This window comes from Phyllostomus hastatus, unplaced genomic scaffold (genome assembly GCF_019186645.2).
Source record: "Phyllostomus hastatus isolate PE091 unplaced genomic scaffold, TTU_PhHast_1.1 phas_scaffold_129, whole genome shotgun sequence".
In the NCBI taxonomy this organism is placed as follows: domain Eukaryota; kingdom Metazoa; phylum Chordata; class Mammalia; order Chiroptera; family Phyllostomidae; genus Phyllostomus; species Phyllostomus hastatus.
In genome coordinates, this window is record NW_025334009.1 from 29122861 (window position 1) to 29144446 (window position 21586).

At 41.7% G+C, this 21586-nt stretch overlaps 1 protein-coding gene across 5 annotated transcripts in view; it reads right to left on the reverse strand.

Moving 5' to 3' along the window:
* CPNE4 (copine 4) overlaps positions 1-21586 on the reverse strand; it is a 424379-nt gene that overhangs the window by 299134 nt on the left and 103659 nt on the right. For all 5 annotated transcript variants that reach the window (XM_045856916.1, XM_045856919.1, XM_045856920.1 and 2 more), the window contains one exon: positions 21206-21386. In XM_045856916.1, the coding sequence (XP_045712872.1) occupies positions 21206-21386 (181 nt within the window). The remainder of the gene's footprint in view (positions 1-21205; positions 21387-21586) is intronic.

Consider the following 21586-nt stretch of genomic DNA (forward strand, 5'->3'; position numbering starts at 1 on the left):
TGGTGCCACCAGAAGGTTCCTATTTAGAAATCATTTGACTCAGGGTAGCAGACATCACACTGAGCCATGTTAGAGAAGCACCAGGAGCAGCCCTCTGGGGATGGGGGATCATTCTGCCTAGAGAAGAACAGGTGGAATAGCATTTCAATAACCACCTCCCAGGAAAAAACAAGCATTCACTGAGTGCCCTCTGCAATGATAGAGTGTGGGGGTGGGAAAGATTGTAGGTTGGGAGACCCATCATTAAGCTACCTCAGTAGTCCAGGAAAAAATTTCTGAGACTGAGGAAAAAGGAAATGTGAAAGAATAAAAGAAGGAAGAAATAGTGGAGAAATCAAAACTGGTCCCTGGCTCTGAGTGATGTGGCTTGGTGGGTTGGGCATTGTTCCACAAACTGAAAGGTTCAATTGGTAAGTGGGGCGCATGCCTGGGCTGTGGGCCAGGTCCCTGGTTGGGGGCATGCGAGAGGCAATCAATCCACGTTTCTCTCACACATTGATGTTTTTCTCCTTCTCTTTCTCCGTCCCTCCCCTTCTCCCTAAAATTCAATAAATAAAATCTATTTTAAAAAACTGGTTCCTGGGTAAATCGGGAAGGGTTAAAAAAAAAAGAACCAGCAACATTAAGATATTTATAACTGGCACTTCCAAGCTGATGGTGGCCAAGTGTTGTACAACTTCACAAGACAGACAGGGGAGTGTGCTCTCTCTGCCCTGGAAGTTAATATTGGTTAAAAAATTATGAGTCAAGAATACCATTTTGAGTAAAAAGATTGTCAACAATACAAATATCAACAATATGTGTAATGACTTTAATAGTGTCAATTTCCACAATAAAAGAGTGGTGGCAAAACTGACTATAAAAGCTAAGAATTACCCTGATTCCTATGGTAATAACTACTGTAGAAGGGAATCAGAAATAGATTAAAACAAGAGCAACTGTTGAGGTCGGAGACATATATGCAGAATAGAGACACAACTAATAAATGTGTATCACACAGAGGTATTTTGCAAAACAGAATATCCAAATGCCCAACAAATACATACAAGTGCTCATCTTCTTATTCATCAGGTGGGTTAAAATGCCAATGAGACACTACATACCTTTCAGAATAGCTGCAATGAAAAAATAGGTGCTACTGAACACTGGGAAAGACACAGAACAATCAGCAATCTCACACACTACTTACTGATGGGGATGTACGTTTGTGCAGCCATTTCGGAAAACTGTTCAGAAACATCTACTAAAGCTAAACATATATTCACCCTTGACCCAGCAATCATACTCCTAGGTATTTATTCAAAGCAATACATCCATATCCTCACCACAAATCTTCTATAAGAATGTTCATAGCAGCATTATTCATAATAGGCCTATACTGGAAACAACCCAAATGTCTACCAGTGGCTGAATGGACCAACTAATTGTGGAAAATCCATACAATAGAACACTACACAGCAAAGAGAATGAACTCACCAGACTATGAGTGATACCAGGCATCTCACAACTATAAAGCTAAATGAAAGAGCCTGCCGCTAAAGAGAACCTGTTCTCTCTGTATAAAAATCAAGATGGGCAGAAGCAATCAGTGCTGTCAGTCAGGTTAGTGTTTATTCCTGACAGAGGCTGAGCGGCTGTGAACAGAAGGAGGCTCAAGAGGGGCCCTGAGGTGCTGTAGTGTTCTGTTTCTTCATCTGGACACGGGTGTTATAGTTGGGTTCATTTTTGGAAAGTTTCTTGAGCTCTACGCTCATGATTTGTGAAATTAAAAGATTACCTAAAATAACGATCAGAGGACATTCTTCCAAAGACACTCAAACAAAATTCCACACTAATTAGATGATTCAAAGAATAAGAAGACATATCCTTAATCCATTTGCTATCAGGAAATAAGATATTCCACTAATAACAGATGTGCTACAACTAGACAGGGGACACTGATCTCTATAGAAGAACTTCCAAATTATGAAATTCAGCACTGATAAAACATCAATAACCTCTATAAGCAAGAGGAAACCTCCTCCATCTATACATTCAAGTATTTGTTTAGTGCCTTCTGGGTACCAGACACTGTTCTAAAAGCTAGAGATTCAGTGGTGAGTAAAACAGACAAAAATCTTGATCTCATGGATTTTACCTTGCCCCACCCTACATTGCTGAATAAAGAACGCCTAGGAAATTGATTTGTTTGTTCTGAAAGATTTCACCAAAAGTGTAACTGAGCACTGGCTGGTGTAGCTCAGTGGATTGAGCACAGGCTGTGAAGCAAAGGGTTGCCAGTTTGATTCCTGGTCAGGGCACATGCCTGGGTTTCGGGCAAGCTCCCCAGTAGGGGGAGTGAGTGGAAACCACACATTGATGTTTCTCTCCCTCTTCCTTCTTCCTTTCCCTCTGTCTAAAAATAAATAAAATCTAATTTTTTAAAAAAAAGTGTAACTGAGACTAACTCCTACTGTTTGACTTTTTTTTTTTACTCCTCATCCAAGAACACACTTATTGATTTTAGAGAGAGGGAAAAGGAGGGAGAGAAACACCGATGTGAGAGAAAAACATTGATCAGTTGCCCCTCATACACTCTAACAGGGCACTGAACCTGCAGCCTAGGCCTGTGTCCTGACCCGAAATTGAAGCCATGACTCTTTGATTTATGGGACGATGCTCAAACAAACTCAGCCATACCTACCAGGGCAGCTGTTTGACTTCTTGATATTAGTTTCATTTGGTAAGCGCACTAACTACAGTTAAGTAAAAGTGTGAAAGTTATGTGTGTATTAATTAAAAAATATAGATAGACAGACTCAGAGTGTTAGAGTTTGTCAGTGACCACAAGCAACACAGTGGGTATATTATCTAAAGACAAAAATATGATTCAGTGAAGTGAGTGAAATAAGTATGGAACACTATAGGAGAGTATATAAATAAGGATGTATATAAGGCTGAAACCTTGCGACTAACATAAATCTAGTCCATTAGTGAGTTTTTTCTTAAGCTTTCCCATCCCTCCCCAAGATCTCATAATATAAAAGAAGTCAACTGTTTCATCTGACATTACCATATCCAGTCTCTTGTGTTATATTCATGGGAAAAGGCCAAGGCATCAGCAATGTGATTCAAGTTCAAGGCTGTATCAGGGTTATTCTCTATTCAAAAGATTAAACCCTCAAAACTGGCCCCTTATCCCTCCTGAGATGTTCCTTCCTCTCCCCACTGAGAGCTGTTGAACACCATCTGTGCTAATAAGGCTGTGTGACTTAAAACTCCTCGACCTCCTAGGATGACTGTGGATTCCCCTTCTCAAAAGGTCTTTAAAAATAGAAGAGATATTCTCTCCTGCGGGCATGGTTTAGGCAGAGCTCTAGCCAAAAAGATGATGATTCTTCCATAAGGTCCTTTCAAGAACCTTACTGTCACAATTATCAAGGTTTGGTCATTGGGAGGGGTTGTCTTTTCCTGTTGAAGTCAATCCTTTTTTGCACTGAACAACCTTCCCTTTTTAAACAATGTGATTCCCTACCTTGTTTACCTGGCAGACTCACCACCAAAGATCTAGTTCAAGTAACCACTTCTCTATAAAACCTTACCTGGTGTCTCTTCCAAACCTAGAGTTGAAAATACTGTCCTCTGACTCTTTCAAGCTTTTAAAGAATATTTTGGATCCCAAAGCTTCCTGTCCCTTGAGGAACACGAACCTTATGAAGGCAGGGACCATAATTGTCCCTTGTCATACGCAGTGGCAAGGAGGGTGCATGGCATTATGGTAAATACTTGATCGCCATTTATTGAATGAATGCCAGTGGCCAGGCAATACTTATAAAATGAAACTTCTGGAAAATAATTTTCCTCAAAACACAAGGAGTTGGCTTAATAAATGGTACAGAAATTAAACCATTTATCTCATCTTTTAAAAAACATTCTCCTGTCCACATCTTTTATGACTCAGGGTATTTCTTAAGGAGATTTCTATAGGAGAGGTGAGCAGAAACTTGAAACTCTTCAAAAGAGCTGCTGGGAATTTTCCCTCTGACTGATCAGGAAGATAGGAAAAGAATAGAAGGGAGATACGAGGTTAAGTTGAAAAAGAAAAAAATAACTTATACAACATTGAGCATCATAATTATCATTCTTTGGATAACAATGATAGAGAAACAAAAGGTTTAGGCTTAAGACTTGCTATGATTGCTATTTTGTTGAGATTTAAGACTTGTATGATTGCTATTTTGTTGAGATTTAAGACTTGTATGATTGCTATTTTGTTTAGCCAACATTGGTCCATTATTAAGAAGGTTTTTTAAATGGAACAGCTTAACTTCTGGTTTTAACTCTGAGCAAGAGGGAAGAAGCCCCTGACAGCTGGAGGTGGCTTGGTGGACTGACCTGGTGCTGTAAGTGAGGCCCCGGTGTTGCTAGGACCTGGCCTGGCACATAGAGCATAAAACATACATGTTTTGTTGAACAAAACAGAAGTTTCATCAGAACACCAGCACAGCCCAGGGCCGCTGTGTGCCCATGAAGCAGCAAGTCAGAAACTAGACTTCTCCATAATCATGCTTGAACCAAACAAAAACGTAAACACTGTCCAGATATCTCTCTCTCACACACACACACACACACACACACACACACACACGACTAAACATCCCTCATCCTGATTAAAATGAGTGACTGCTGCTTCTTTCCCCACTACAGCTTTAGCCTGGGTCTGTTCCTCCCTCCTGGATACGATCTATGAAGGGGCTCAATTATAGAATTGTCCTGGATTCCTGAAACCATCCTATCCAGAGGAAAGCAGTCATTCCTTAAATTCTCCTAAAAACACCCAACGAGAGCCTGCATTCTGTAAGTTCTTAAACTCTCTTACTAAGACGCTTCACAGCTCACCATGAAGAGTGTTCTCCCTTGTGGCAATAAGCAATAAACCCACAGGTGTCTTCTTGGTGGTTGGAGGGTATTATTACCTAACTTTATTTGCTCACTAAAGTATAAACTGACTTTTTCAGGATGCCAGAGTTGAACACTAAGATGAACTCTCTTGATTAAATTTTACAATTCCATCACATTATAACTTGCTATTCTGTTCCACCTCAGTTAAATATTTTTAAAACCTCCAGAGGAAATGATAAAATAAATTATTTTTAAGAAATGGAAAAAAAATGAATAATTGGAGTTTCTATTGTCTTATGCCTCTTATGTAATAAAGGGAAATTTCCTTCTATAACGTAGAGCTCTGTTGCATAGAGGTCAAATTTATTCCACGGAAGCAGTCTATTTTTCTAAGATCCTCCACTCATCACCATAATTTCTACTAGTTCTCTCTGCACAAAGATTTCTCCATGGAGCTGTCATAATATTTTTCTTCCCACTAAGAATATCAGAGTGCTTTTTCTTCCCAAGTTCTTTTTATGTTGTATAATATGACAGGTTATTAAATCAATTTCTCTTCCTCTCTTTAAATAAAGCACAGCATCAGCACAGTGCTCATTTAGAATTAAAGATGACAACCCAGAGATGTTTGGATTCATCCTTCAGTTCTAATACACACATACACAACCCACAGTTCCCTCTCACATGCTCTCATTCTCCTGCAAATGCGCATACACTGTATATTAATAAATACATGTTAATAATTAGTTACATTTTCATTATGTTAGTATTGTATTATGTCAGTCACATTATATTATATTAATATATATGTGAATATAGTAATTTTGGAAGGAGAACAGAAATGTAATTAGAATCATTTAAGTAGCCTCAAGTCATGCCGAGCCAAGCAAATGCTCCTTCTCTGACTGGGGCAAGAAGGGAAGACAGTGGTCTGAAGAATCTACAGATTAAACCTGAACTGTTTAACACACCAGTAATTTTTAAAGAATTTCCTCCTTTGCATCTCACAGTTGGTAGAAACACATTGATATTACTATTCCAGATAAGCAACTGGGTAATTTTCAAAGCTTAAAAATGTGTGTAACCTTTGACCTAACACTTCCCCTAAGAAAACGATCATAAATGTTTACACAATTAATATTAAGAGTAAAAATGATGGTAAAGTGCTAGACACTGTTGTGTGCTGAGTCCTCAGAACTACCCACAGTGTAGGTACTTTTATTGAACCCATTATACAGATGTGAACATGGAGGTAAGTGACTTGTGCAAGATCTTAGAGCTGGTAAATAGAGCTGGGATTCAAATATAGCCTGTGACCAGAGTCACAGACCACAGTATGGTGAGGCCATACTGTCTCTCTCGCCATTAGAAGCATGTTCACTATAGAATTATTGATACAACCTGCTCTTCCCCCAGTGTTATCCATCATCATTCGCCCAATTGCTCAGATGTCTGGAATCACTCTTGCCTCCTCTCTTCTCCTCATACCCTGCACCCGATCCATCAGCAAAGTTAGAGTGTGCTTTTTAAAAACATCTCATTTCAAACCACCTCTCATCCCCTCCCTGTTTATCACCTGATCCAAACTATTAAATCTCTCACATGGACAAATGCAGTAGCCCCTGTGTTGTCTCCAGCATCTCCTTGTCTCTCTACACTGTCTGATACAAGCAAACAACATTCTCTTTTAGCATGCAAATCACTTCCTGCTCCAAGCCTTCCAATGCCCCGCACTGATCACCTGTGGGATAAAACCCAGGATTCCTACTATGACATACACAGCCCTACACGATCTACCCTCTAGCTGCCTCTTCAACATCCTTTCCTCTCACTTGCTTTCCTAACCCACTGCTCTCCAGCCACCTTGGCTCCATGCTATTCCTCCTAAACAAGCCAAGAAAATGCCCATGTCATGGCCTCTGCAAGCACCTCTGTTGGAACACTCTATTCCTTACCCACTCAGGGTTCTGTGCAAACATTGCCTCCTCGGAGAAGTGTTCCCTGACTCCAGTTTTTAAAGTCATCCCTCTGTCATTCTCCACACCCTTCCAGGCATCACTTTTCATCATAGCATGTACCACTACATGACAGTAGGATATCTATTTATTGTTTATTTTCTATTTTCTCCACTAGCACAAAAGCCATGGGCCACGTATTGTCCCCTGCTGTATTCCTAGCCCATGGACCAGTGCCTAGCATATAGTATAAACTCAAGAAATGTTCACTGAATGAATAAAAAAAATGAACCATTTACATGTGTCCTGGTATGTGAATCATGGCTCGACTGTAGTATGAACTGCTCTCTTGTCAGTAACTTATACAGGAAAATATTCATTAGGTTTGCTAAATGTGGTGGGCAAATCTCAAGATAGCAGGTAGAGAGTATGCAAGAAAAGGACCCAGCAGCAAAGAGATGGAGACCACTGTGTTTGGGGTCCGGTGGCTCCCGCTGCCATAGGCACACTGGTGTCTAAGAAGGGGACAGGACTCGCCACAGTGGGCTCCAGCAGCAGAGTACTCGTGCTGTGACTACAGGATCCGGCATCTGAAGTCCTATGATTTTAGAGAGCAGGTTCCATTCATACTGACTATATGACCTTAGAGGTATTATGACATCTCTGAATTCCAGTTCTCCCATCTGTGAATTGGCAATAAAAATGACAGTACTGACTTCAGTAGGCTGTTATGAGGAGTCGATGGAAAAAATGTAGAAGGGCTATACAGATACTAGTTGCTCTTATTTGCTCTTCCTCTTCCCCTCTGCCCCCTTTTTCTTCTCTTTCTTCTTCTGTTGTATCTAGTGGTGGTAACATATATGTGTATTATTCTTTACATTAATTTATTTTTATTTAATCTTTACTGTATTTATTCCATTACCACTTAGTTTCGTTATACCCTCTCCCCCTAGCAATCACCACACTATTGTTTATTATTCTTAAAACTGGCATTTAAAGCCAGGGGAAAGACTTCAGCTTATATTTTTGTCCTGTTGTACTTCCTCAGGCTATGCATTTCCCAAGTTTATCATTCAGAGTACAGTAGAAAGTCTCTCTTTTAATAAGTTCAGTATTTGCATCTTTCAAGCTTCTAAGAGAACACCCTAAATGGGAATTGGGATAATAAATATTCCTCCATCCCTCCTATCCACCCCCTTTAAGGTAGTCATAGGAACATGGGATAATAAGATGAGGCTCCATAGTTAACTAACATTTCCAGATCTAGTCCATGATTTACCTGTGAGGCAAACATTGGACACCTTCCCATTCAGAGGTAGGGGCTATGTCTGCACCCTGAGTCTGCCCTGCAGAGAAGGCCACCTGCAGGTGCTCCAGATGAAAATCCTAGCCTAACATGAGAGGGAAGAGGCTTTTAGATGATTTGAAGGCCTTATATCATTGCTAGCCTTCCAGTCTTCCCAGCCAAAGTCCTAGACATTGTGGAACAGGGGTAAGCCACCCCTACTGTGCCCTGTCTGAGGGTCCAATGCATACAATCCATGAGTTTAATGAAATGGCTGTTCAATTTGGGGATAACTGTTATGCAACAGCATTAACTAGAACAACCCGAATGAAGCAAATTTCCAATTAGGAGTGGACCTAAATAGGCGCCCCCACCAAATTCCAGGTTTTCGGAAGTTGTTGTAAAAAGGCTAGAATTCAAAGGAGGGGGCTTTAAAAAGGTTATCAAAATTTCTTGCTCTGATACACAGTTCCAAAACTGTAATCTTTCAACAAAAACTAGTCTTCACACTCAAGAAGAAAATATCTAAGACTAAATTCTCAGATGAGAGGAAGCTCTTGAAATATAAAGATTTGAAAACTGACAAGCCGAGATAGGAAGTTGAACATTTCTGAACTTGAATCAAGATAAAATATTTAATTAGCCTATAAACTGACCCCAAGAACATTTGGAGATTCCACCAGGGAAGAATTACTCGTCACTGCTCTTCTAAGACTGCCAAACAGTCTTAGAAGATGGCACAGCAGCAAAGATGGGAAGCTAAGGTTATCAGCTTGGCCTCTCTGATTCCCATCCACAGATTAGAGAACAGGAACAAGTGGAATGCAGTCGCTCCAAGACTATTTATTCATCTTCTTCAAAATACAGGGATTGCAGGGGATAAGGGGACTTAGATAGGGAAGCCAAAACAGATCAATCCAAATCGTTAGTCAGAGACTTGGCAGAAACTTAGAGACTTGTTAAATTTTCTCACCAGAAGTTCTTATTTTACACAAAAGAGTAAGACCAAGAATACTTGGGCTGGGCGACACCTCAATACAGGTATTATATGATACCTTCTGTATATGGAGTACTAGGTAATGTGTCCACCACATTAGTTTTGCACACATTATCTCCTTTAAACATAATACCATTTAATATTTATTAAATACTCACTCTACTCTGGGTAGTATGATAAGCAACTCTTAAGTGTCATATCATTCCTATAATAAACCCATAGCAGGTTTTACTGTTGCCTCCAATTTACGGATGAAGAAAGCGCAGGCCCAAGGAAGCTGAGGCATTTCCATAAGCTGAGATCACACAGACAACCCAAGTGGTCTGATTCCACAGTCTGTAGCATCAGCCTCTTCACCATCCTGCCAGCCAATCATTAACCTTGACAACAACCATTTAGACATGAGGTAGTAGGAGAGGCTCCGAGATGTTAGGTGACTTTTCAAGGTCACGAAGTTAATATGTGATGGACCTAGGCTTTGTTTCCAAACTATCGTATTTTTTGGACTATAAAACTCACTCCCCATCCCTAAATTTGGGAGAAATAATGGTTGTCAATGCTGCTGTTGAGTTCTGTTTACATTTACATTGGTGAAATATTATGTTATTTATGTTATTAAATATTTTACCACATTTTTTGCTTCAAAATTTTTTTCCCTATTTTTCTCCTCTAAAACCTGGGTGTGTCTTATGGTCCGAAAAATATGGTAACTTCAGATCAAGCCTGTCAGCTATGAAAGCTTCCTAAATTTCTAGGTGGTGATCTCAGGTAGAACCAAAGCTTAGTGAGTCACACCGTCTACTATATCTTAGTTTGGTTCTGAGCTAAACCAGCTCTGGGTTTACTTTTCTTCTCGTGTTATTCTCTCTTGATTTTTCAAAATTTTTTAGGCGATGGAACCATATTTTCCCATGGTAAACCAAAATCTTACATAGGCCCCCAATACATGTAATAGATAAAAGTGATATTTTATTAGCATAAATTTATTTTATAAGTTCAAATTTCTGTCACTATAACACCAGTCAATGGGAACACAATCTGAGAGTTAGTGGTTTCTAATGTGTTGAAAGTATGTGTTGTTTTCTGTTATATATTTCAAATATTAAAATATATTTTAGGGAATGGTCCATATTTTGAGTGGGGCAATGCATCTATTGTAAAACAGATGCATTTTGATGTATCTTATATGCAAATTACCTCATTCAAGTGGATAAAAAGCAAAAACTTGTATTTATATTTCAAATAAATGTTTGCAGCACTTCTGAAGTAACTAGGCTCCTCCCAGAACACGAATGAAGTCTTGCAAGCAAACATTTCAGGGACTCAGACTGGGGACATGGAAAACTGTTTCTGTCCTAAGGTTCGAATGAAGACATGGAAGAACCTGGATCTCAACCCAGGAATTTCTATGGCTTAAAAACCATCTATTCCCTGAGAGCCAACAAGAAACACTGGCTGCCACATCTATACGCAGTGGCCTTTGAAGGAAACAGGAGAAAAGCAGGAGGAAGAAGCTGGGTTTTCAGCAAATCATTCACCGTGTCTTCCCTGTGGCCTGGGTGCGAGACCCAGGAGTGGGACCAACTCGGTTGCGGCCTGCGAAAGGGGAAAGAGGAGGCAGCCAGGCCTCAGGTCGCTAGCACTAACTGCAGCTACAGGGCTCTCCTCATACTCCTGCTCTGCTGTCCTCACAGGGGAAAAGGGGAAGAGAGAAGAAAAGAAGAGATGCATGAAGAAGTGTAAAACCAAAGGAAAATTAAGGTTAACAGGACCAGGTTACAAACCACTCCTTAGACCTCATCCCTGAGTGGCAAGGAAATGTCCTTCAAACCTCATCTCCTGACTCTGCCCAACATATTTACAAACATCTTACCTAGAATTTATACACAGACACATAAACAAAACCATTTTAGATGAAACTTCTCATATCAGGCACCCCTAATCTTACTTAATGTGAAAGGGATAAGCCTCATGGTCTAATTAAGTTCTTATGAGTAGAGTTCGTATTCTCCTGAATGGGAATAGAATGACCCTCAAGAATTCAGTGTCTTTGGAGGCAAACACAGGGAAATGGACCAGGAAAGCGAATTACAGGCATCCATGGTGCCAGACCCTGGGCATGCAAAATCAATAAAGTGGGTGCAGCTTCAGTGCCCCCGTGACCTCCAGATATGTCCCCACTTCTCTGCCCCTAACCACAGGCTCTTCAAATTGCCTTAGTTCTCACAAAACCTGAAGACTGAACAGCACATCTTCAGTTAGAAAAGATTTCTCAGAAAATGACACGTTCAATAATCACAGCACTTACTGAGCACTCAGTGTCTCGTACTGGGTATTGTTCTAAGCATTCCATGTGTGTGGGCTCATCTAATCCTCGTAACAGCCCTCAGGAGGGCCATTGGTGCCATTATGACACCCATGTTATACACGAGAAACATGAGGCACACAGGGGTCTGGGCATCTGCCCTGGGCATACTGGGATGGGCCTGCAGTCTGGGCAGTGGGGCCTCACAGTCTGAGCTCTGAGCCCATGGGCCATGCAGGGGGCAGGCTGAAACCATTGTAAGTCAGAGATGAGAAGGATGTTTCAAGTATTCACCACAAGATCTATATTTAAAAAAATACAAAGCAAACAGTTTTAAATGCATTCTTGAATTCTCTGAAGAGAGGAAAGCACATTTACTTTAAAGACTAATGGCAGTTATAAGGAGTTACTCTACCTTCACAGAGGCCAGGATGAGAGAGGAACAGTTGTGGGTCCTGAAGACAGGGAGATCTGAGTTCAAATCCTAATACCACTGCTTCCTACTCTTGTAAACTTGCACTTGGACTTTTTCTATTGAGTGCCAGCTTTCTCACCTGTAAAATAGGTCATCACAATCTCCTTCTTCTGACAGCATCATGAGGATTCTATGAATGGCACGGATCTGAAGTCACACAATGTGATCATTAAACATGGAGGCACCAATACACCTGCTTAGGAGATTACCTGATGCCTCGTATAACTGCTCTCAACCTATTAGAGGTATCCTTACCAATAAATTACCATTACAATTAGTGAAAACAAACAAATGGGTTGAAATTACAAGGGAAAGTTGATTCTCTTAAGGAGATAATTATCAATAGTGAGTCCAGTTAAACGTTATCCCAGGTCCCTGGAATCTCTGTTGAAAACATCTTATCTGGAATGCTGAAGGTGTTTTCAGCTAGAGGCAGTGGGCTCTAAACCACAATTGCCTCAAGCGCTTTTCCTAGCCTATAATTCCCTATTTCAAGTACTCATCCTGGGACTCAGGCTGTATTATGAAAACCCACAGTGACTGACACTGTCAGATGGCCCCGAGTGTGACGTGCCAATTCTTCCAGCTTAAGAGGCAGTGGAGCCCACGCCATGGTGCTCTCCTCTCCACAGGAGGCCAGACGTTATTCTTCCTGCTGATAAATCATCTTCAGGGCACACAAGAGAATTAGCAGTCAAGACAAGATTTCAGCTGAAATTGTCATTTCCTCACCTGCAGCCCCAAGTGTCTCATTTTGTGCCGTTCTGCTCTCGGATCTCATGACATTGGCAATGCTGAGATTTCAGCGATAAGAAAGCCACTTAGTCACCCATTCTGCAACCCAGTCATCTTCTATCCCATCATCCAAGTGCACCCCCCACAGAGTGAGGATCGTGCGACCTCAGTCTCTGGTCACAGGGATGTGACCTCAGACAGCCCGGTGAAAATATTTTCTGGTTCTAATACTTCATGCCGTTTTGCTTCTTCTCTGTTCAGTGCTCAAGGTAAGGTTTCTAATGTTGGCAAAATCAACGTTCTTTGTTTGTTTCTTAAGAAAAGAAATTATTCTTATTAAGGATGTGTTAAGGGGGAGGTAGAAAGGAACATCAAAGTTTTCCCAAATGGGAGTTTGATGTGAAACCACAGTGGAAACTTTGTGAACAAGTGAAGAAAACTGTTGTTTTTTTTTAAACATCTGTCATGCTAGGTGTTAGCCACCAAAACGCTGCAAGTCAGTGACGTGCGAAGAGAAAATCTTTTGAGAAAGGAGCTTGTTTGTGATATCCAGAGAGAATGCTTTAATTGACATAACTTTCATTTTTCAGCTCTTGTCTGTGTCCACCATTGATGGGTTCACCATGCTTCAGAGACCCCGTCCAGGGGGGTACAGGAGTGTACTCAATGCTCAGACACCTCCAGGGGCCTTTCTAGCACGGCAAGGGAGGCGAGTGGCTGGCTCCCCAGCAGGAAGCCTGGGGACACACCCAGGCTCTGGGTGTGAGCAGCTGCTAACTATCTCCAGTTCATCATTGCACAAAAATTAAAGGACTCATGTTGCCAGGTTTCCTGGTAACTCAAACATTAAACCAGAAACACAGAGTTTTATGACAATTTTCTGATCTTTAATTTTTGTCCACAAGTACAAAACTTGTTGAACACTGTGCAAAGCCAACCAAAATAGCCTGGAGACTAGACAGAGGCCTCAGGTTCAAGTCAGCAACCTCTGGGAAAGTGAACAGAAGATAGGATTTGCAATCAACCAGGTTCCAGTAAATTTTGTATTTACTAGTTGTATGACCTTGGATGATTTGTGAACTTTGCCCAGCCTCAGTTTTCTTACCTGGTTAGTAAAGCCTACATAGCAGCATAGTTACGAGGATTAGAAAACATACACGTAAAATGGCTAACACGCAGCTGATATCAACACATATAGTTAGCAACTTTATTTTGTTGTCACCTAAATGTTCATATTGCCTGACCCACTTTCATAAAATCCTAGCACTTTGGAGCAATGGAAAACTGAATATCTGAGGTACGAGTGAAACTTCTATTTTGGGCTTCCTCTTCCCAGCTTGATATACAGGAGGGCGATGGCTCACTACTGCTCCCCGCATGAAAGAGACTGCTCCATGGAACTCTCCCGTGAACCTTCTAGGGAAGAAGGAATTGCTAAAACAGCTCACCGCCCACTTCTGTGGGAGCGGGCCACCTTACCCCCATGGACCCACATTTCCCCTTCTGTGCTGTTAGCCAGGACGCTCGGTCATATGACAACTACACACAGCTGGGTAGGTGGAGCGTGCGGCAGAAAGACGGAAACTAACGGAGGGGTCAAAGAGCGGTTTTAGGCCCCCTCCACATAAAGGTCACCATGAGATGGTCCGCCTGGTACACATTTTAAGGACGGGAAGGATTTAAGTCAGAGCCTTGTTTTGAGCTGTTTCTCAAGGTCACATGACCATCCGAGCTCTTAGCCCCCATCTCTAAAATAGGGGGAGTTCTCCTGGACTCTCCAAGGCCGTCGAGGATACAACCTGTCTTTCTCATGATACTCAATACATACTGGGGTTAATTTCAATACCTGACTACTTTTCATGGGGTTTTCATGAGAAGTAAGTAAAGTAATGTCAGTAGATGGGCTTTGTAAATATAAAGGGCTATGTGGATTCATTATTATTATTATTATAAACAATCTTGCATTAGAGTCCACTGATAATTGATGTGTTAAACTATAACCACAATAATTATCACTAACAATTATTATTATTACCAACAATCCACCAGAGCACCAGGTTCATCATAACATGTTTTCATACGGAATTGATCCAAGGGTAATTAGTTCTCAGAATTACTTAGAGCTTCCCATGGAGAGGCTTAATAACTGTGCACTAAAATTAAATGGAAAAATGGAATGAAAGGTGTTTGGAGCAACATTCTAGTAGTGTGGGAAATAATGTGGCTTTTCCTAATGAGGACAAGTACTCTGCCAAGGGCCACAGCATCCTCTCTGCTTCCTGGGGAACATTCAGCGTGCCCAGGAAATAGAGCATGTGCTCCAGGAAACCGAATGAAAGTGTTTGGTGCACAGGGGCCCTTGCCTTTTGAATCCCTGAGAAGTGCTAATTTGTCCCACTTGGACATCTTGTTTACTTCCAGGAGCTGGTGAACCTATCAGTGCTCACCAGAAATCAGGAGAAAATTATTTCCACTCTTCACTGCAAGATGAAATGTGTTCTAAATTAGCATTACACTGAACGGTACCATATATACTGTTGCTAATATATGGCCTGGAGTAGGTGCAAGTGGAATTTAAAAACTAGGTATGATTCTAAATTATGGAAATTAAATGGTAGGTCTGACTCTCTGTCTGGAATATATTTCCAAGCGACAGGTTTTCTCTTTCCTTCTTTCTCACAGTTACCATCATGGCCATTAAGGATTTACTAAAAGTTCCACCCAATAAAAGCGCCATCCTATCTCCCTATTCTGCAAAAAGAACAAAGCTATCCTCTCTGTCTCTCAGTCCTCAGGCATCCATCTCCCAAACGCTGCTGGCCTATAAAGAGGAACAATCCACTCTGCATCTCGGATCAATTGATTTCCAATATTTTAAAGTCATAAATGTATCCTCATTGACTCAATACTATTAATAGTATAGAAGGTCAGATTGTGGGTCTTTTTGAGTCTAAAAATTAGGCTTTCATTTTTATGCTCCATCTTAGAGATCAAACATTCTCTTTTATTGCTAACAAGAGACAGCCAATTAAAAGAGCAAACAGCTTCCCTCCATATGGGAAGACCATCTGAGGTAGTACTAACTACTGCGGTAGTAACCTGAGCTGCGGACCTGGCATAATGGGCCCTTTCCCTGCTGGAATTTCATTACCAAAAGCACTGGCCAGCAATCAAGAGTAATGAAAAGGAAATGTCAATCTTCAGTTACAGCTTCCCTGACAAACACTTCGGCTGTAACATGAACGACCCACAATTACGTGCTTACAAACTCCCTCTCCTCTTCTCCCCAACCCAGCTGCATTCTCTAGCACACCAAAGGTACCCCAGAACTGTGCTAGCTATGGATACTTACTCTTAAATTAATTAAAACTAAGTAATTAAAAATGTCAGTTTCTCAGTCACACAATCCACCTTTCAAGTGCTCACACGTGGCCAGTGACTGCCCATTGGACAGCATAGGTCAGAGAACATTTCCAACATCACAGAGACAGTTCAATCTACAGAAAGCCACTTTTTCCCAACTTTAAAATTCTTTATAGCCCTGACTGCATGGCTCAGTGGATTGAGCACCAGCCTGCAAACCAAAAGATCACTGGTTCTATTCCCAGTCAGGGCACATGCCTGGGTGGCAGGCCAGGTCTCCAGTTGAGCGCCTGCGAGAGGCAACTGATCAATATTTCTCACCCTCTTCTTCTCCCTCCCTTCCTCTCTGTCTAAAAATAAATAAATAGAATCTTTTAAAAATTCTCTATAAAAGATATGCTCACTTTTATTCTCGCCCTAACACTCCCCAACAATCTCTTCATTATGCAAATTACCTTGGCCTCTATTTTTTCCTTCACTTAATCAGTTACCAGACTCCCCATAACTGAGATTCCCAAGGAACTGACACAGCCAGAGTGAATTCTCTCCCGCAAGGCTTTCTCTCAACTCTGTAATTCTGTACAGAGCACTCACTCGGTATATCAGACATATTCTGCAGGCTAGGTACAGGACAACTCACACATCGGCAAGTCTTGTCCCACATCACTGCCTGAGTTTGCTAACCTTCACTACACGCTGGTAGTAGTAGCTACATGGTTTAAATAGACTGTCAGGTGCTTCCCATGTGTAGCATAGGACCACTGGCTGAATTTGTACTGAAAAGTAGGTGTTAATACTACTGATGAGAGGGGGTGAACGATTCTCCACGTTTCTGTGAGTTGCCAGGTGGTTTGTGTGCTAATCATCTACCTCTTTGCTCTCATACACACTCCATGCCTGAAAACTTTGCCAACTGGCTTCCATCAAGGTTTGGTTAATGGAAAACACTGACAGGAGACCAGAGAACAACAGAGGGGAATGCCAGGGTATCTTCACCTCCCTCCCGGGCAGGGTCTGCAGCACTATCTGCATCTCTGCTACCTTTCCGGTTCCTGCTGGGGAGGCCCTCCATCCATGGATCCAGCTTCTGCTAGATGGCCCAGCTGTTGGGTTGTCCTTTGTCCCTGTCACCCAGTGGTGAGCTGGTAAATGTTCAACAACTGGCTCTGGAAGCAGGGGTGGGGCGAGGAGGGGTAGGAAAAGAAGCCCTGATTTGAAATGTTTGCCTATGTCTGTGGTGTGGAGACTCACATTCAGGCTTGAGAAATTCCTCAATATCTAGTTACTGGCCCAACACTCACAAGCCTATGCAAGCCAGCTTCCACACACTCCCGCTCACCCTGTGCAAAGAAGCAGGTTCCCATGGTTAGTCTCTGGGTTCCCTCACAGTCCCTCTTAGTTTCTCTTTGTTTCTAACTCCTTGGTTACTAGTTGGTTGCCTGAATTAAATCCTGTTTGCTACCTGGCATGGGCTCTGTTTTCCTGACTGTATCCTGAGGGTATTTTGTGATGAAAATTTTTACATTCTGATGAATGTAATTTTTACATTCATTAGAATGTAAAAATTTATCAGAAGAGCTTCTCAAAGTACCAGAATCAAAATCAGCCATATCACTAAGCACCCTGGGAGTTCAGCTGACAAGAGTGTTTTTAAAGAGTGAAGACTTTCTAGGTGAAGGAAGTAGTGAATCAGTACACATTGCAGTACAAGTTTCTTATCTCACTGCACATTGGTAACAGAGCATGTGTGGACCTGCAGCTGGGGGCGGTCCACATTTTGAGTGACATTGTAATAGAGCACTTTGGAAAAGGCCCACCAGTGTCCTATTCTTTGTCTCACTAGCTCCACTTTGACAGAATCTCTCCTAGGGACTCCTCTCAAAAGAAGGGAAAAGCTTCTGACAGGTGTGAGTTGGTATCTCTCTGTGGTTTTAATTTGCATTTCTCTGATGATTAGTGACATTGAGCATCTTTTCACATGTCTGTTGGCCATTTGTACATCCTCTTTGGAGAAGTGTCTAGTCAGGTCGTTTGCCCATCTTTAAATTGGATTGTTTTTGGGGGGGGGGGTTTGCTGTCAAGTTTTATAAGTTCTTTATAAATTTTAGATATTAACCCCTTACCAGATGTATTCCACTCCTGGGAATGTGTCTAAGAAACCTGAAACACTAATTTGAAAGAGTATGCATCCCTATGTTCATTGCACCATTATTTACAATTGCTAAGATATGGAAGCAACCTAAGTGCCCATCAGTAAATGAGTGGATAAAAAAGCCATGGTACAATGCCATAATGGAATACTACTTAGCCATGAAAAAGAAAGAAGTCTTACCTTTGAGACAGCATGGATAGACCTGGAGAGTATTATGCTAAGTGAAATAAACCAGTCAGAGAAAGACAAGTACCATATGATTTCCCTTACATGTGCGATCTAATAATCAAAATAAACTAATGAACAAAATAGAAGTTGATTCATGGGTAGAGAACAGACTAAGAGCTGTCAGAGGGTAGGGGACTGGGGACTGGGTAAAAAAGGTGAAGGGATTAAAGAAACAAACAAAAAAACCCCACCTCATAGACAGACAAGAGTAAAGGGAGTGGGAGGCAGGACAGGGTAAAGGGGGGGTAAATGGTGATGGAAGGAGACTTGACACAATAAATATACAAATGATATATTGTAGAACTGTACACCTGAAACCTACATACCAATATTAACCTTTATATAACCAATCTATTAACCTTTATTAACCAATGTCACCCCAATAAACTCGAGAAAAAAGAAAATAAAGCCTTGTGCACAGATGTTGGGAACCGCCCTGCCTGCTTTCAGAAGATATAACCCCGATGGTGAAAGCTGAGTGGGCAACCTTTGGACCAGAAGCCACTACAGAGACAAAGCTTATCTCCCTGGCAGGGGCACCGCTTCTGCTCCTTTTTCTTCACCCTGCCTGGCCCCCAATGCTTGATCAGTTAGCCAATGACTGGTAAGATTCCCCAAGGGTGGGAACAACCTAAGACAGGCACGATCATGTGGAAGCCCTCAGGGAAGGACTTGGGGGGCTATGGAGAAAGGGGGTGATGGACCCTCACCCCTTGGCTTTGATATGGCCTGAGTCCTCATTCTGTCTGCGAGAAATCTCCTAATCTCTTGGCTGCCTTATTTCCCCTGCCTGACTTAAGCCTGAAACAATGACAGAGGGCAGTGCAGCCCTGTGCTGGAAAGGGTGGGTTCCCCTGGTGATCAGGCCTAAGAAAGAATATGTAAAATCCTGTGAAACCTGCTTTGTTTAGAATGCTCTCAATTAAATGATAAGGGTCCAAGTGAGAAGTGAATTTGTTCCTCAAGTTTTATGGCTCTTTAGCTATTTGACCCTGACTCAAAATAGGACCTCAGAGTTCTTTGTATGGTATCTATTGTTTGATCCTTACTGCCTGACAATGATTAATGAGCTTTACCTGTATTCCTGTGCAAATGAACCCAATAAAAGCCCATTGAGGAAAAGGCTCTTGACCCTTCTCCTTTGAGAGATCAGCCACCTTTCCTCCCCAAGCAGATCATGTCTTTGTAGACTTATTCTTATCTGTGGTGGCCAAGGGGTGCCCTGCAGGCAGAGGCCCCCCCTCCACACAAAGATGTTTATTGCAGCATTATTCAAAATAGGGTATTTCTGGAAGCAACTTCAAAGTGAAAAAATAGAAAAAATGATTCATTAAATCCACTTGATGGGATATTATAGCCTTAAAATTATAACTATGAGTATTATAGCACTAAGGGAAAACCTTGGTACTAGGTAGTAAAATCAGGAAAGAAAATTTTACATACATGATAAAACTGAAAAGAAATATGTACAAAAAATCACAGCATTATGTAAAGAGGGTATTAGGAGATTTTTTCTCTAATTTTCAGAGTGACTTTTTTCTGATGTAGAAATTCCACTTAGTTTTGTTAATTTTTAAAAAATGAAACCCACTACCAAAGTCAATAAGGATATTTAGAAGGAAAAAAAAAAAACATTACACATTAAGGTACCTGTGAGTGCTGTTTTAGTTGAGAATATAAGCCCTGGATAAGCCTGAAGCTAAATTAAGATCCCAAACCTGCCCATCTGTCACCCATCCCCCCACACACAGTGCCTCCTCACCTGGGTACATCTGCTCCCCAGCCTCCGTCACACCTCCCTCGCAGAGAAGTGGCTTTGGCCACTTAGGTACTGACGAGCAAGCATGCTGCCCCTGGAACCTTACAGCCTTCTTCCTACTGTGAAGTGGAAGATGTGCCCCCTGGTGGAGCACCTTCCAACCATCTGCAAACAAGTAGGAGTCTTGAACATTCAAAGAGTTTGTCCTCAGGGATCCAAAGCAGGTAATTGTCTCCTCTTTCTTGACTCAGCAGGGCTTCAAACCTAGATCCAAATTCCACCAACTACCTGGCTCCCTTAGAGTGGTAAGAGCTGCTTACTCTGCTGCACCCCCTGCTTCTCCCTGTTGCCCCATTCACTTCAGGCCTAATCTTCAAAAGCACAGCTTAATTAGACCAGGTCCCTAGAATCGAAGAAGAAAAAACTAAAAACTTAAAATCCAGTGCTCAACCAATTTGTTCCAACTTTTGAATAAACAAAACCCAACTGCAGAATTCAACCTGCAATATTACCACACAAGCCACCCAAGGCTACACGGGTGCCCACCATTATGATAAAACGACAATGAAGAGCCCAGGGCTCCGGAGCTCCACTGCCTGGGTACAGATATTAGATTGTCCACGTACAGGCTAAAAGATCCTCGACAAATCCTCAACCAGTCTGTCTCTCTTTCCTCATAGGATTGTTGTGAGGACTTATTTTTACGTAAAGCACTTAGAACCGTGCCTGACACTTGGTAAGTACCCACTGAAGTGTAGCTAATATTAAGTTCTCTCTCCAAAAAAATAAACATTGTGGACATAATGTGGTCCCTGAAAGGCAGTCCTCCCTGCCCTTCCTCGAGGCCATGGTGTCCACAGTGACCACACAAACTAAGGGTAAATGTCAACATATCCGCAACACTAAAACAGCCACATCTCAACCTCACAATGCAAACAGAATGGTGATCATATTCATTTCTGGCATTTTTCATCTTATCAAAATTAACCACCAAAAGATGAAAAATGTCAAATATTTCTGCACCAACCCTCCAGCCACACACTTCTGTCCATCGGCGTGGACAAGCCTACCTCGAACCACTGCCCATGCGACTGCATCTTGAGGATGACGCAGGGGTCTGGTTTGGAAAGGGCATCCCGGTCGGAAATGCCTTTGCAGGCCACCCGCAGCTCCACTTTGGTCAGGCAGGGGCTGTTAAAGATTCCCAGCGTATTGGCGGCCGACTCATAAATGTTGCTCATCTTCTTCATTCTGTTTTAGGCAAGAAAAGGAGGAAAAGAGACATGCCAGTCACCACAGTATTTGTCAAAGGATAAAGGCTCTCAGTCACCACTTAGCAACTTGTTCTACACACAGTTTCAAATATTGACTGTTTATACTATCTCACATTCTACCCAGTGGCACAGCCCCAGTGAAGTAAACAAATAAAAAGCAAACAAAAAACAGAAACA